This window comes from Malaclemys terrapin, chromosome 1 (assembly GCF_027887155.1).
Source record: "Malaclemys terrapin pileata isolate rMalTer1 chromosome 1, rMalTer1.hap1, whole genome shotgun sequence".
NCBI classification, from domain to species: Eukaryota; Metazoa; Chordata; order Testudines; family Emydidae; genus Malaclemys; species Malaclemys terrapin.
Window position 1 is genome coordinate 203,720,343 of NC_071505.1, and position 15,358 is coordinate 203,735,700.

General features: G+C 40.4%; 1 protein-coding gene across 1 annotated transcript in view; it reads left to right on the plus strand.

The window, feature by feature from the left end:
* Positions 1 to 15,358, plus strand: part of CFAP47 (cilia and flagella associated protein 47) — a 643,784-nt gene that overhangs the window by 432,155 nt on the left and 196,271 nt on the right. Inside the window, exon 52 of the mRNA XM_054005907.1 lies at positions 13,479 to 13,654. Within this exon, the coding sequence (XP_053861882.1) occupies positions 13,479 to 13,654 (176 nt within the window). The remainder of the gene's footprint in view (positions 1 to 13,478; positions 13,655 to 15,358) is intronic.

Genomic DNA, 15,358 nt, shown 5'->3' on the forward strand with positions numbered 1-15,358 from the left:
AAATATAGAACGGATACTATGGTTTGGCTTCATACAATTAGAATTCAGGTCCCCCCGCCCTCCCTGCCTGCCATACTCTCTTCTCCTGATTTGTTCTTTGAATAGTAATTTCATTTCTGGGTACATGGTGACTTGCATCATGAATGCAGCACTGTAAAAATAAGCAAAAAGAACAGTTTCATATGATTTCCTAAGATAGTTTTGGGTCTTGAATGCATCGTGATTATAGGCAATGCAGAGATACATTGATAGCTTGAAAAATAAAATTAATATTGGATGAGACTAGAAACTGTGCTGTTGCTGGGTGGACTTAGCCATACAGACTGTGTAGCCCTCTGCAGGATGCAACTTAAAACAAAAGTTTTATAGTGACAATGAAGTCAACCATATGCTTTAATGAAGGAGTTGAAAAATAGTGCTACATGTGTCTTGCCTATGTACATTTTGTGAAATATTTTATAATGGCTTTAATCATTTATCACTTTTAGTGTTTGTCATTCTCCCTCTGAAGCATTCCATCCTGAATGTGAACTTGTCCATTGTTCAGTGGCAGAAAATGATTTTCATAGAATCTTGGAGGAGGAGGGTTGTAGTCAGGGTTGCTAGTGACTGAGTTGTGATGTCTGTGCCTCTCACCTTTTAAATTCAGACCTGTTTATTTAAAATGTTTACAGACCTTTCAGGCAGATTTAAGATTTTGGATCAAATCATGTAAGATTTGCAGTTTCACATTGTTGATACAGTAAAACAGACACCTTTTGGCTGAATGACACTTTCAGATTTAAGATTCATCTGAACCCAAAATTCCAAATGGAACTCAAGGTTTGTGTACCCATATGGATCAAAACCAGTGAATCCCTGCAAAGGGAAGCCAATGAGTTTCATACAGTTCTAATTAGTTGCTCTTTTTCAGTTCTATTGGCTTGTCACTGCCGACAATAGTAAAATCCTGGTTTTGTCAATAAAGCAGGGGTAACTTGGATAACTCAATGGAAGCAGACAAACTCAATAACAACCTGCCATTTTTACAGTCATTTTTCCAACCATAATCTCACTTCAGTGGGTTTAGTTATTCTTTATTTAAATAGGATGCTTAACAGATATTCTGCAGCTGGGAAAAAAAGTTATTGTTTTAATATGCAAAACTTTGCACTCCCTTGGCAGCTAGGGGGGAAAAACTGGTTAGGGAGAAGTGGGCAAAAAATCCATTTTCTTTTTATGTGATTTCCATGTGCATTTCTTATGCAATTTTGAAAATGTGCTGTTAAAATATTAAAAGCCAATGAGTTGCTATAAGGGAAAAAAGAAAACTTTTTGACTATGTTGAGGGAGTTTAAAGGCTACACAATGCATTTGACAATGCAGCAGCAGGATAATAGTTCCACTAAATAAAAGAAGCTGCCTTACTCTTAATTCTTCATTATTTTGTAAAAACAATACAAACTTGCAACCAACAGCTTCACTATAGAATAAGAGGAGAGGCTGACTTCCAGGCCAAGTTGTCCAGCTGCAGAAAATAAATCTGGCTTCCAGTCAGGGCCAGCTCTGGCTTTTTTGCCGCCCCAGGCAAAAAAGCCTTCTGCTGCCCCCCGGCAGGGAGCGCGGCAGGGGAGGGCGCCGAGCCCGGCCGCGGCCCCGCTCTCCCCGGCCGGCTGGAGCGCCATGGGGAGGGCGGCGAGCCCGGCCGGGGCCCCACTCTCCCCAACCGGCCGGAGCGCCGGGAGGAGGGCGACGAGCCCGGCTGCGGGCCCGCTCTCCCCGACTGGCCGGAGCGCCGGGCTGGCCGGAGCGCCAGGGGGAGGGCGGTGAGCCCAGCCAGTGCCCCACTCTCCCCGACTGGCCGGAGCACCGGGGGGAGGGTGGCGAGCCCGGTCGCAGCCCCGCTCTCGGGCCGGAACGCCGCCCCCCTCCAGGTGCCGCTCCAAGCACATGCTTGGTAGGTTGGTGCCTGGAGCTGGCCCTGCTTCCAGTCTGTACTAAATGTAGTTTTTATTTTTAAAAAATACACTGCCAAATCCTGAGGTTGCTACTTAGTATTTTTTCATCAAAATTCTCCTTAACTTAAGCGGGAGTTTGCCTGAATAAGGATTCAGTAAAACCTAAATAATTTGGCTCATAAATTAAATAAAGTAAATGAAATTAATTGTGAAGTGAAATCTTGCTCTCTTTGTATCCTAATGTTTACATACAGTGCCCTCCCTTTAATTCGTCCTAGTCCGTCCCCACTACTTAAGTAGAAATAAGTGACTGATGTTATCTATATGACAACCATAAGACCTGTCTGATTAATACAACATTTAGCTGTAATCATCTTTTTTTATTACTAACGAAAAATCAAGTCCAATTTTTGTGGGAGGTGCGCTATGCTATATCTCTCTAGCATCCCTTTAGGGAGAAGGGTGGGCAATGCTTCCTGTCTGAGTGCAGGGCACAGTCCTCAGTGCTTCTCAAGGTGTTGCGTGACAGGGCAGGTGGGCAGGCAGAGAATTAAAGCAGTCCAAACAAAGTCAGCATGCTTCTGCAGCTTTCAGGAACCTAAAGAGAGGAAAAAGAAAATGGAAATGTACCGATCTTTCTACTTTCTGAGAGGGCCTGGGCAGCCAAAGCTCTCAAGTCTTTTCCCTGAATGACAGCCAGAGGCTGGGGAGTTCTGCTCCTTCAGAGTGCCGCCCTGCACTGAGAGAGACCCTCCCTTTTAAAGATCCGCCCATCTCCAGGCTTGACAAGCCTCACAGGTGCACCAGGTTGAGGCTGATTGTGCCTAGAGGATCTCTTTAACCCCTTCCAGACTGGGGTTGGAATCTGCCCCACCACAGGGGGAACTGTCTGACAATAAATGGTTAGGAACAATTTTTTAAATACTAGATACGATATATGTGTTGTTAAGACACATTTTATGGAAAAAGTGAGTTAACTATTTCAAGAAATTATTCTCATCATCTTCCCTAGTAATAATTTTAGAACAATGCAGTATATTTATAACTGTATAATGAAAATTTGCAGAAATTACAAAATCCAAAATGTATGGTAATTGCTTAATAGATATTTTTCATTACTAAATACACATATGTATATGCATTTCTTAAAGGTTTATTTAAAGCTACACCTCTACCCCGATATAACACTGTCCTCGGGAGCCAAAAAAATCTTACTGCGTTATAGGTGAAACCGCATTATATTGAACTTGCTTTGATCTGCCGGAGTGCACAGCCCCGCCCCTCCGGAGCACTGCTTTACCGCGTTATATCTGAATTCATGTTATATCAGGTCGCGTTATATCGGGGTAGAGGTGTACTTCAGAAATTGTTTTACCAGTTGAAAGTAAGTACTGGAAAATAAAACCATTGGTAGTATCTGAAATCAACTGAGAACATATGTTTCAGAAACAGAAACCTCCTGACATTTTCAGCCAGTGACATATATTATGTAGTGTTGTTGTAGCCATGTCTATCCTTTGATGTTAGAGAGACAAGGCAGGTGAGGTAATATCTTTTATTGAACCAACTCCTGTTGGTGAGAGAGGTAAGCTTTTGAGTCACACAGAGCTCTTCCTCAGGTCCGGGATAGGTATTCCATGCACCACAGCAACATGCAAGGTCAAGGTCAAAATGCAAGGAACTGGCATTTTGCTGGGGTGCTAGGAGTACTTTTCCCAAACCTGAAGAAGAGCTCTGTGTGGCTTCAAAAGCTTGTCTCTCTCACTAAGTTGGTCCAGTAAAAGATGCTACCTCACCCACCTTGTCGCCCCAGTGACATGTATTGTCAGACATCACAAGCACAACCAAAGAACATGTCAGATTCTGTATAGTGGTGGATGAACTTTCGATGAATGACTTAGCCACAGGTATAATATGTAGAAATCTAATAGCATCATATTTCCATCACTTGGTGAAGTCTCAGGTATATTGAAGTATAGTGCCACTGTTTTGTAGGTAATAGAGTTTAAGGTTGATTTTAAATCTTTTCTCAGTAGCTCCACATCCCTGAAGTTTCCAAGTAGGTATTCTTTCTGAGGGGTTGGATCAGAGTATCTTTCCTCAGTATTTGTCTTCTCCAGTGTAGGTTTTATTTTGTTCAGGTATTCCTCAGTTAACCTAGAGTATATGTGGCAGGTGATTTCAGAATTGTCCTGATGAGATTCCAAGTTGGATGGGGGATATCATGAAGCAGGATTTGGTACACAAGCCACCCATAGGCTTCCTATAGGAGATAATACTTAATTCAAAGGACTGACAACAGTTCAAATGACAACAACTCTTCTGAGCTCTCATCATCAGCTAATACCTCAAAGGGTTTAAAATTTTGCATGGGCTCTGCCTCAGCTTTTGGTTCCTGGGAGCACAAAAGAATCAGAGACCATTTGTTTTCCTTCAGGATTTACAGCACATAAGCTAGGATTTTCATAGTAGCCTTGGGGAATTAGGCACCCAGTCCCATTAAATTTCAATGTGATTTGGAGATCTAACTCCTGTAGGCTTCTTTGAAAATCCCAACTATAGTAAGTATATATGGAGTTCAACCTGGTTAAGATACCTTGATCATAATAGTATAGTTAATCTTGTCTACTGCCATCACTCAAAGCATTCACACCTCTATATTTATCAAAAAGTGTATGGGAGATGTTGACCAAGTAACCATGGATAGGTTGAGTAGCCTTTGATGTTTGGGTTTTTAACACTGTAGAAGATCAGTCAGGTCCTTAGCCGCTTTGCCACCACAGTGCACTAAACCACCACCCCGACCAACAGATTTAGTGCTACAGTCTACAGACCCACAGCAGCCATGCCCCAGGCCCCTTATTGGCTGGGCAGACAGCATTCTCATTGGGTACCAGGACTATATAAAGACCCCAACAGGAAGACAAAACTGTCTGAGCAACAGACCATTGCCTTGCCTTGCCGCCTCACCCAACCCTATCCTGCTGCCCCAATGCCTCGCCTGACTCTGCCTTGCCACCTCACCCAACCTAGCCTCCTTAACCCTCTGACCTAGTTCCTTGGTTTGGATCGTCCAGTTACTGACCCCTGCAAGAACTCCAACTATTGCTCCAGCCTGCCTCTTATACTGATTGGCATCCCAGGTACCTGACCATCTGTTCACACTTGACTACTGCTCTACCCTGCCCCCTAGCACACTTTGGCCACTGGACATTACACACTCCTTATTCTGTATCTACTTTTCTCAAGATTGAGCTTTGAAATATAGGTATCAAAAGCATTATTCTACTAGTTAACCTTTTCCTGTTCCTTAACAGATATCATAAAAAAGCCAAAAATGGCAATGAAATAATTGAGCAGTTATCGGACGATTAGAAATTCAATTTCATTAAAAATTCCCATGTGACATTAAAAAAATTAGTTTTCTGTCTGACATTTAAAAATGTTAGGTGACTATTAAGAAGAGTTGCTAAATCCCATTAACCTTTCAAAGTTATTCACAGCACAACAGACTCCTATATCAAAAACTATGACATGGCATGTCTCTTTGAGGCTAATGCCTGGCCAGACCAACCCATTTCACTGACCCAACCTAGGAAGTGTCATTAAGGGTCCTTCATTGTTTTTTGTTTTCCTTTCAGAATGAAACAAGATTTCTAATTCATACCATGAAATACTATTATTCCTATTACAAATTGTGGCAATGTATATTGAATTGCTAGACAATATGTAATTTGTGTTTGTAAAAGCTACGGTTAAGATAGGAGATTGCCCCTTTCCATTTTACCAGGGAAGGGATGGGGTGTTTGATTAGTCTGGCAGGGGAATGGCCACTCCTTGGGTCCTGGTTGAAGATGAGGTTGTGTGTTCTGGCACCAGGGCTGCCCACTACTTTTCGTCTTCTCCTGCTTGGAACATGCTTGGGGAGTATGTACAGGCAGCGGCTGGAGCTGGGGAGAGCACATTGGAGTCTCTACCTCTGTGTCAACCATTGGCCAATACAGGGAGTGTGAGGGAACTGATAGGTTCCAGCTATTTCCCTCCTCACGTGCATAAGCATTTCTGGGTACACAGCAGCCATTCTTTAATTTATAAGCCAGGTTTCTATAACAGGGTCGCCAGCAGAGGTTGCCCAAGAGATGCACTGAATTGGCTCATTGAGGTAGTCAGACAATGCCCCCCTTTTCTCACCAACACTGCTCACTGCTGGGTGTCTGCTCTGGCTGTAGGCCATTTGTGGCACCATGTGCCATCACGATCCCACCCCAAGAGAATTGTTAGCCTTCAGGAACCACAGCATTGGTTACTTCAGCAAAAACTTGCATAACCTGGAACTGAACTATACCACTAGATATGGAGAATTTGAAGGCTTTCTATAATCATAGCAATTTTAAAGCAGATCAAACATCACTTTAAACTCTTGACATTGTTTTTGAATAACTTTGCTTCATATAATTATATTATTGTTATTCTCTGATTATAGGTATAAAGCATATAATTATGGATGAATTTTATACTAATGCTTATAATTATATACTCTGTAAATCACAAACATTACTTCATAACTGTGGCATATTATTTTCCCATAAATCCTAAAGTAAATGAGAATGTGAAAGCTGTTCTTGAAAACTGAGTAACTTGAAGTTATGAACCATATCCTAAGCTTGAGTTTTAAAAGTATGCTTTCATAACAATTGGTAGCATAAAAAGTAATGTTCTGTGAAAGAATCATGGCGGCATTCTTCCTGGAAGAAAATAAAATTTGGGAAGGTTATAATTATTAACCACTTTAACTAAAAGCACTTTGACAAATAAATCAGACCAGAACATCTTTGCAGATCTCATAAAATGGTAGTTATCAAAAAGGAGGATGAATGACTAGAGTTTGAATGAAATTTGTTGATAAATACATAGAAGCTGAAAAAATAAAACCAAAAATAAAAAAAAAAACAACAACCCATATTAATCAGTTATGTGGTGCAACACAAAGGGGGCTAATGTAGATCATGAAATGCCAGGGAGACTACAGCTGAATTTGGCAAGAGACTATTAAACAATAATCAGAAGGTGGTTCATATTTTGCTACATGAGTGGTCATATTTGTGAAAAAATAGTTGTCAGATGTGTGGAGAAAGAGAGCAAATATATTATTATACTAGTTTGTCACTTAATCTGTAGCTGGTATTCCTAGATCTCGGTTTTTAGTAAGTTCAAGGCATCAGAGCAACAGTGTTATTGCTAAGCTTCTACATTTGAGTCCAAAGCCAAAAATGTAAATGTGAGGAGAAAGAGAGTAAACATTTTAGAAGGTTTTCTAAAACCTGCTAATTAGTTATATGGAATTTAGAAACATATTTTTCTAAATTAAGTGTAAAAACAACAACTGTTGAAATAACGGGCTAAATTTTCATATCAATTACATTGATGTAAATCCAGAGTAATTCAATTTTAATTAATCGAGTTACTCTGGATATGTCTGTCTGTTTGAGAGCAAATTTGGATGTAGTATACATTATTATTTTTAATGTCATGAAAATGAGGTTAATTTATTTTGTCTTCATAGTCTCACTGTTACTATTTCTTCTCATCTTAACTCTGCTGAGCAAGCAGTTTTGGAAATTTGATATTCAGCAAAATTCTGGATAGAGAGCCAGAAGTTTTACATACTGTCTTACAGAAAGTCACTTGTGTTTCGTTTTATTTTGTTTTATTTTATTTTCTATACTTCACCGTAAGTGTAAAATAAATTATTATAGTATATAATTTACCCAGAATATGTACAGTGGTATGCTGTGATAGTTCTGGTTAGGGTTTTGTTGTTGTTGTTGTTGTTGTTGTTGTTTGGGGGGAGGGGGGGGGGGTTACACTGAAGTACTTTCCCTTTAAGACTGTAGCACAGGACTTGATCCTGCAAATTGGTGTATTCTGTGGTCCCACCCAGTTATGTATGTAAGCACATTTTCAAAGTCAACGGACTACTCATGTGCTTTGGGCCACAATGTTCAGTAGCTTGCAGGATCAAGTCTCTATAGCACATGTAAATGGAGTAAAATTTAAGTGTGGTGACTCAGTATAATTGTCCAGGCCAAAATGCTTTATTTTGGTTTACTAATTTTCTACAATTACAGCAATATCTTTCAAGGCCAACACTAATGTAATTCTGTAATCTAAACTACATGGGGAATGCAGTGGACTTGTGGTCTCAGACTTTGACATGGAAATTAAGTGCACGTGTATAATGTACAGAATGTAGTCCGGTTTCGGCACCAAGAGCTCTTACTTTACGTCATACGTTGAGTGGCCAGTATAATGAACTGGGGTGAAAGTAACTTACAGGACTTACTGGTACTGCTGGAGTCCTGAGAGGGGCATGGCCTCATCTGGAAGAGGCGTGGCCTCAACCAGAAGAGGTGGAGCTCTCAAGTTTTAAAGGCCCTGGGGCACCGGCTGTGGCTGGGAGCCCCAGGGCCTTTAAATCAACCTGGGGCTCCCAGGCAAATTAAAGGGCCCTTTAAATCCCGGCCCCAGCCCAGCCGCTGGAGCTGCGGGCGGGATTTAAAGGGCTCTGGGCTCCCCACAGCTGCGGGAGCTGTTTTGATTATTATTAATGCTGTTGCTGAGGAGAGGCTCCATCTGCCAAAATACTCTTTGGGGGTGGAGGTCCCACTTCTCAAAACAATATTTCAAGAGAGGACATATCTTTTCCCCAAAGAACGCCATTGCAGAAGGGGCAACTACCCTGCCAAATGGGATGGATACACCCCCATGTCTCCCAAAATGATATTACAGGGCTGTCCAATCCCAAAATACCATTTAACGACATGAGAATAAAATTAAAATACCTTTACACTCCAGTCTCTACCATATGGACTGGAGCAGCTGCTTTCCTTGCACACGCTGCCTATATGGGGAGAGCGTATGTGGCTTCCTGAAGCAGTGTTTGTTTATTAAGTGTCACCATAATGATTAAAACATACTCTCTCAATCTGCATCTGAATTAACAGCATATGAAACAAGATCTAAAACTAGCAAATTACAGATCTGAGTTCAAAACAAGAGTCATTTTGAGGTTTGTAAGATGATTTTAACTAAGGAAGGAAATTATTTTAAAATGTGATTTGAAAGTTTCTTTTAAAAGTATGCAATAACTGAGGCTGAGTAACTCAGCTGACTGAAAATGGGATATGATGTGTTTCTCCACTAGGCTGCCCATTTGAATCAGTGCAAGGACTGTCTCAATGCACTATTACAGTATAAGCACATGGTTGGCACTTAAAGAATCATTATTGTCCAGGACAAGAGTGACCAAAGGGTATTACTGTCTGATGGCTGTTCTGTAGCCTTTCTGAAATTAGTTTGTTGTTTCACTTCAGTTCCTGGTGAGCAGGTGTACATATCATCGCAACTGGAATCCTTGTTGGCAGGCTCTGCAGAGAGGACAAAGTTTGAACGGACATAGAAACTGAATTCTTGTCACCCTTAAAGGTGGTTGTGTAACACTCACCTACAGCTGGTACAATTGGTTTTCAATATGAGCAGCAGTTGAGTAAATACCAGTCTTACTATAGGTGTTACAAGCTTAATAAGAGATTTGTGGTGTGTGAATTAGCACTATCCATTTAACCAGGATAGCTGTACCCCTCAAATGTTTGTTGGTAAATTGCAGATTATGAGGGACTATTTCAGAAAATAGGAGGTTTCTTCTTTTAAGCAAAATGATAAAGTATTGAATTATCGAAATAAAATATCTGATTATTAAGCAGCAATATAACTATTTGCAAGTGTCCTTAATCCTAAACAGACAAAGCATTTATGTATTTTATTTTCCACAAGGTTAGTATATGTGGTACATAATTATTATCTTTATTCATGGTATTTTAACAATATACAATCAGTAAATTGTTCTTTCACTAAATTTCATTTAACTGTCTCAGATTGTCAGAAAAAATGGTTGCAGTTCTTAACTATTAATGTTTATAGCACTTCTAAACACATTAACATGAAAGCTCCTTTGTTTTTACTAAATAAATCATGTTTTTATCTAGTGTCCTTCCAAAACAACATTCACTAGTTTTAACCATAGTTTCTGTTTTCCAGACAATTTGCTTTGCAATATTCTTTTTCAGAAGTAGTAACCTTAGCATTTTGTTCTCAGCCAGGGTAGGTATGTTGTTTTGCCTTGCACATGTTCTATGATTTATTTAGATGATATTTAAGGAGCAGTTATTTATTTTTTGGGGAAAAGCTTAAGTGGTCAGAGGGTTTATTAACCTAGCCCAATATACAAGAGATGGGAGTAACTCTATAGAGAGGAAGGATCTTGGGCATGGGCATGAGCGAGACAGAAATAGGATCCCTAGGAGCAGTCAAGCCTGAAGAGAAGATTTGAGCTGACCCCCAATATTAGTAATGTCTGTGTTTGTAAAACCACAGGAAGGGGGTGAGTTTGGATTCTGCACAGTGAGGGGACTGTTTGAAAATGAGTTGGGAAAAGGACATGCTTACAAAGCACAAAATAAGATTAGAGCTGTAGAATCTCTGTTGGTTCCCCCAGGTTTCTCCATCCAAATCTCTGTTTCTTACCTGGCTCCAGAGCCCTATTTATACCCTAGAATTTTGACACTGAAATAGTCATTGCATCTCTGTAACATGCAGTGAGTATGTCCACACAATTACTGCTAACTACTACTACCAACAATGCGTATGCATTCATACCACAGTTGGGATTGCTGTTGCTTGGAGCAAGTGTCATTCACCACTGTGTTACGGTCATTGTTGACAGAAAGTAGACAGTCCCTGCTGCACAGGTGCATTTTGGCTTACCAGAGCAACCCTGCAATGCTTTTGCACACTCTTCAATGGCAGTTTTGCAAGACTGGAGCATTCATCCTGGCATTTGACAAGCTAGCTGCATGCAGGTCAGAGAAGAGCCAAAGCACTACTCAGCTGGTCTCATCTCTTTCTAGACCCCAAACCTGCTTATCCATGGGAACAACCAACCCACAGTTCCTAACTTATCTCAGCCCTGATTGATTCCCCGAAAGGCAGAGGAATTCAATGGGGGAAAACCATTTTTTTAATGTTCTACTCAAACTTTCAACTTAAGAAAGAAAAAAAATTCCCTCTGAGATTCACCTGTAAAACACGAAGAACAAAGCATAGATTCATTAATAGATACATGGACTGCCGAACAAACCTAAATTTCCTGGGGGGTTGCCATGGCAGTTTATGCACTCCTTTAAATATATTAAGAAGTATATTGTTTGCTTGAGCCCAGTTTCCCAAGTGATCTAGATCGCTCTGAATCTGTGACTTGTCCTCTTCATTATTTACCATGCCTCCAATTTTTTCATCATCTGCAAACTGATTATGTTTTCTTCTAGGTCACTGATAAAAATATTCCCTCAAAACATAAAAAACAAATTGAACAACCACCTGTAAGTCTAACTAAAGTATTATAAATCTGGCTGGAAATTGCTGCTGCTTTAGCTCTTTTGTTTCTCCTCTGGTGGGTACTGCCCTGGGCCTGTTGTTTGAGAAACACCTGTTTCAATGTGTAGATGGAAATCTTGTAGTTCTTCCTGGTACTATGCGTCCAAATGCATGACTTTTGCACCTAGCCCTTTACGTGAAGAATCACTCTAGAAATTTATAATATACCTACATACTAAAGATGCCAGTGGAACTGCTCTCATGACCATCCCTGTAATAACAAACCTGTGAGTGTGAGAGTCGTCCATGCACACAACGGAGGGGGAGGTGTTTAGTATGGGACAGGTTTCTGTTGTAAGTTTCTAAGGAAATACTATAAATTATTTTGAATAAAATTATTTACATTTTTTGACAGTTTCTTTTTAGACAGGCATTCAAGTATTTCTCTTTTGCTATAAAGATATTTCTTAAACGCAAACATACACGTGCCTTTATAGTGCTTTGTTTTGAAGCCCTTAGCAATCAAATAGCAAATACATTTAGAAATTTGTTTTAAGCACTAAAAACTATTAATCTGAGCTTTAAAGTATTTTATTGCAAATTTAAATTGCATCTTCCTGATGCAAGGCACTTGAATGATTTGAACTGTTGGTGTAATCCTACTGTCTGTAGAATGTTAAATTAATTTTATGTGTGTTCAACTCCAGCAGCAATTTTTTGTAAATGTAAAGGAATGTATTAAATTATAGGCAAGTGCAATGTAGGGATAAGCAGCTGAGAGTGGGATGTAAAATATTTTATGCTAAAATTTTACTATCTTTTCATTTTCTCAGATATTTTGTTCTGTTTTTGTCTTATTTCATATTAAGGTAGGATTCCAATTTTTGTACTTCAAGCTGTGGGCCAGATTCTGTTCTGAGAGTCACATTGTCTTATGTACAAAAAAAGAGAATGTGCTGCACATTGACAGCCTTTGGTTGGAGAACGACAGAAAATGGGAACATGTTTTTTATGAGCGAGTGCAGTACTAGAAAAAGGGACATTGTCTGGAGAAAGTGTGTGTGATACATGTGATACATGTAAAAACCAGTAAAGAGTGGACCTCTTTGAATAAAATACTCCATCCCTACCCAGATGAAATATTTCATCTTTGATGTGGAATAAAGCTTGTGTATAAAGTACATAGGGCCAAACTTACTATATGGTCATTTGTGGCTTAGCCATGATCCCTGAAATAAGATGAAGTGCATTGTTGCAGAGCTCCAAAAGCAGCCCAAGAGGGAAACATAATAGTTCTGTGGAATCTGCTTCCTCTCCTGGACTTCTAGTCATGTTGTAGGTATCCAATACAGGGGTGTAAATGTAGATCTACCCAGGCCACAGTTTGTTTCCAGCTTGGTTTTGGTATCATTCTATATTATTTAGTTTTGGTAGTTCCCATGATATGCTATGTGCTTTCTGAACATTTGAGAAAGGATACTCTTTGCCCGAAGAGTTCACAGTTGAAAGATAGACAAGAAAATAGGGGTTAAAGAAGAGAGATAGCAAAGTGGGGTTGGACTTTTAGTTTTTTACCATGTAAAGCATTATGATGGGACTTAAAAATGAAGAGGGAGGAGCCTTGCAGAAACCTTGCAAGTGACCTTGAGAGGTCACTTGGGGCTGCACTAGCTCTCTCTGCAATGATAGGGTGCTGGCTAGCTTTATAATGTAAGACGGGCCTTGGTAGACTACATGGCATATTGGCGGGGAGGGTTGGCTGGAGAGTTTGATAACCCCTGATTACTAGATGGAACTAGGGTGACCAGACAGCAAATGTGAAAAATCGGGACTGGTAATAGGAGCTTATATAAGAAAAAGACCCAAAAATGGAGACTGTCCCTTTAAAATCAGGACATCTGGTCACCCTAGATGGAACAAGAAGTGACTTATGATTGGGCGATTGGCTACTGCTGCCTCTTGGTGCATTTACACTATGTTAATTTATCAAATTAAATATGGCCTATGTGCCATTCAGTTCAATTAATGCAGAAGCATCTTCCTTACATCATCTTTAACAAACTTCTTTGACAGTGAAAGTCCTATAATTCATTCATTTTGTGTTTCCAGGATACCATTGGCATTGAAATTCCCATCACTAATCCTACACCTGAAACTCTACAGTTAGATGTAGTGTTAATGGGTGCTGCACTTAGTGGAGAAACAATTCTTGTTCTTCAGCCAAAAGAAACTCTGTCCTATGAAGTAAAATATTCCCCAGCTAGTACTGGCACTTCAGAAGGAAGGTAAGATGCAAAATGTTAACATGTATGTGTGCTTTATAATATTCAGTAAAAATATTGTCACTAGACCCTACAATAACTCCTTGACCCTAGAATGTTACTTAGAAATATTTTGTGTTCTCTGTATTACTTTTTTAACATTAGATATATTCTACACAAACCTGCCAGTTTCTTTGAATAATTCTGATGGCTGATAGGCAGATGGCAATTCTTTGATGGATATCACTTGATTTGTGTGTACATTTTCTTATGATATTACTTTAATATCAGAAAATCTATCTCAAAATATGGACTTCAAATGAATTGTTAATTTTGTCACTTGCCATAAAAGGAGTGACCTGGAGTCATCTTTCTGCAGAAAGGGAACTAAACTAAAATTACTTCACTAAACACAGGTGAAGAACCCTTTATCGGTCTTCATGAAAATCTATTTAGCTTGAGAAATCTCCATTAATTAGAAATGATCTTCTTAATGAATATGGAGAAGATTTAAATTAAAGATGTTTCACCACATTGGAAACTCAGAAGAGTCTGTACAGTATGATAATTGCCAGTGATAAGACTGATGACCTTTTGGTCTTGGCTGCCACTGATCATAGTTGTCAGCTGAACTAGTAAAGGCTGCTGAACACTGCGGAATTGTAAGACTTTTTCTCAGGGCATTGTTAATTAAGCATTAGTTGGCTGAAGTTCACCAAAATAAGCAGTCCCAAAAGCAATTGTTCAATCTGTTCTTATTGATTTTCCCAAGAACAGAATACTGCCAAGTATTATTGCACTACAGCTTTCAGAGGCTATAGTTTTATAGAAATGACCACTGTTAACATTCTAGTAAAATTTTCAGAGACAAGATACAGAACTGATAATTTCTGAAAGCTGAGAATAAAAATATACTTTATTTTGCTGTGTCAGAATATTCTGGTGGAGTATTTTTCCAAATTCATAATTTTCAGATAACAAGATAAGATACGTGCTTTTAACTTGACAGATCTATGGGGCAGTTCTTGGTTTCAGCTGATCTGCAGCATGCAGGCCAAGAGGGCATGTGCAAAGGTGGTGTAACTTTTGCACTACCCTGATCCTGTTGTAGCTCTGTGCAAAGCTGGTCTCCATGTGTCATGCTAGAGCAGGGGTCAGCAACGTTCGGCACGCGGCTCGCCAGGGTAAGCACCCTAGTGGGCCGGGCCAGTTTATTTACCTGCTGACGTGGCAGGTTTGGCCGATCACGGCCCCCTCTCGCCGCGGTTCGCCGTCCCGGGCCAATGGGGCTGGTGGGAAGCTGCGGCCAGCACATCCCTTGGCATGTGCTGCTTCCCGCCGCCCCCATTGGCCCGGGACGGCGAACTGTGGCGAGTGGTGCTTACCCGCACCGCTAGGGTCCTTACCCTGGCGAGCCGCGCGCTGAACGTTGCCGACCCCTGTGCTAGAGCAACCTGAGGTCTGCCCTAAATTAAAGCACTGACAAACAGCTCTGAGGGTCTGAAAATGCAGTCAGAAATTGGCATGGCAAGTGCAGCCAGGCTACTGCCTCTTTACCATGTTTATGCCAGCAACTGGGGGGTGGAGGGATAGCTCAGTGGTTTGCTAAATCCAGGATTGTGAGTTTAATCCTCAAGGAGGCCTCTTAGGGATTTGGGGTAAAAACAGTACTTGGTCCTGCTAGTGAAGGCAGGGGGCTGGACTTGATGACCTTTCAGGGTCCCTTCC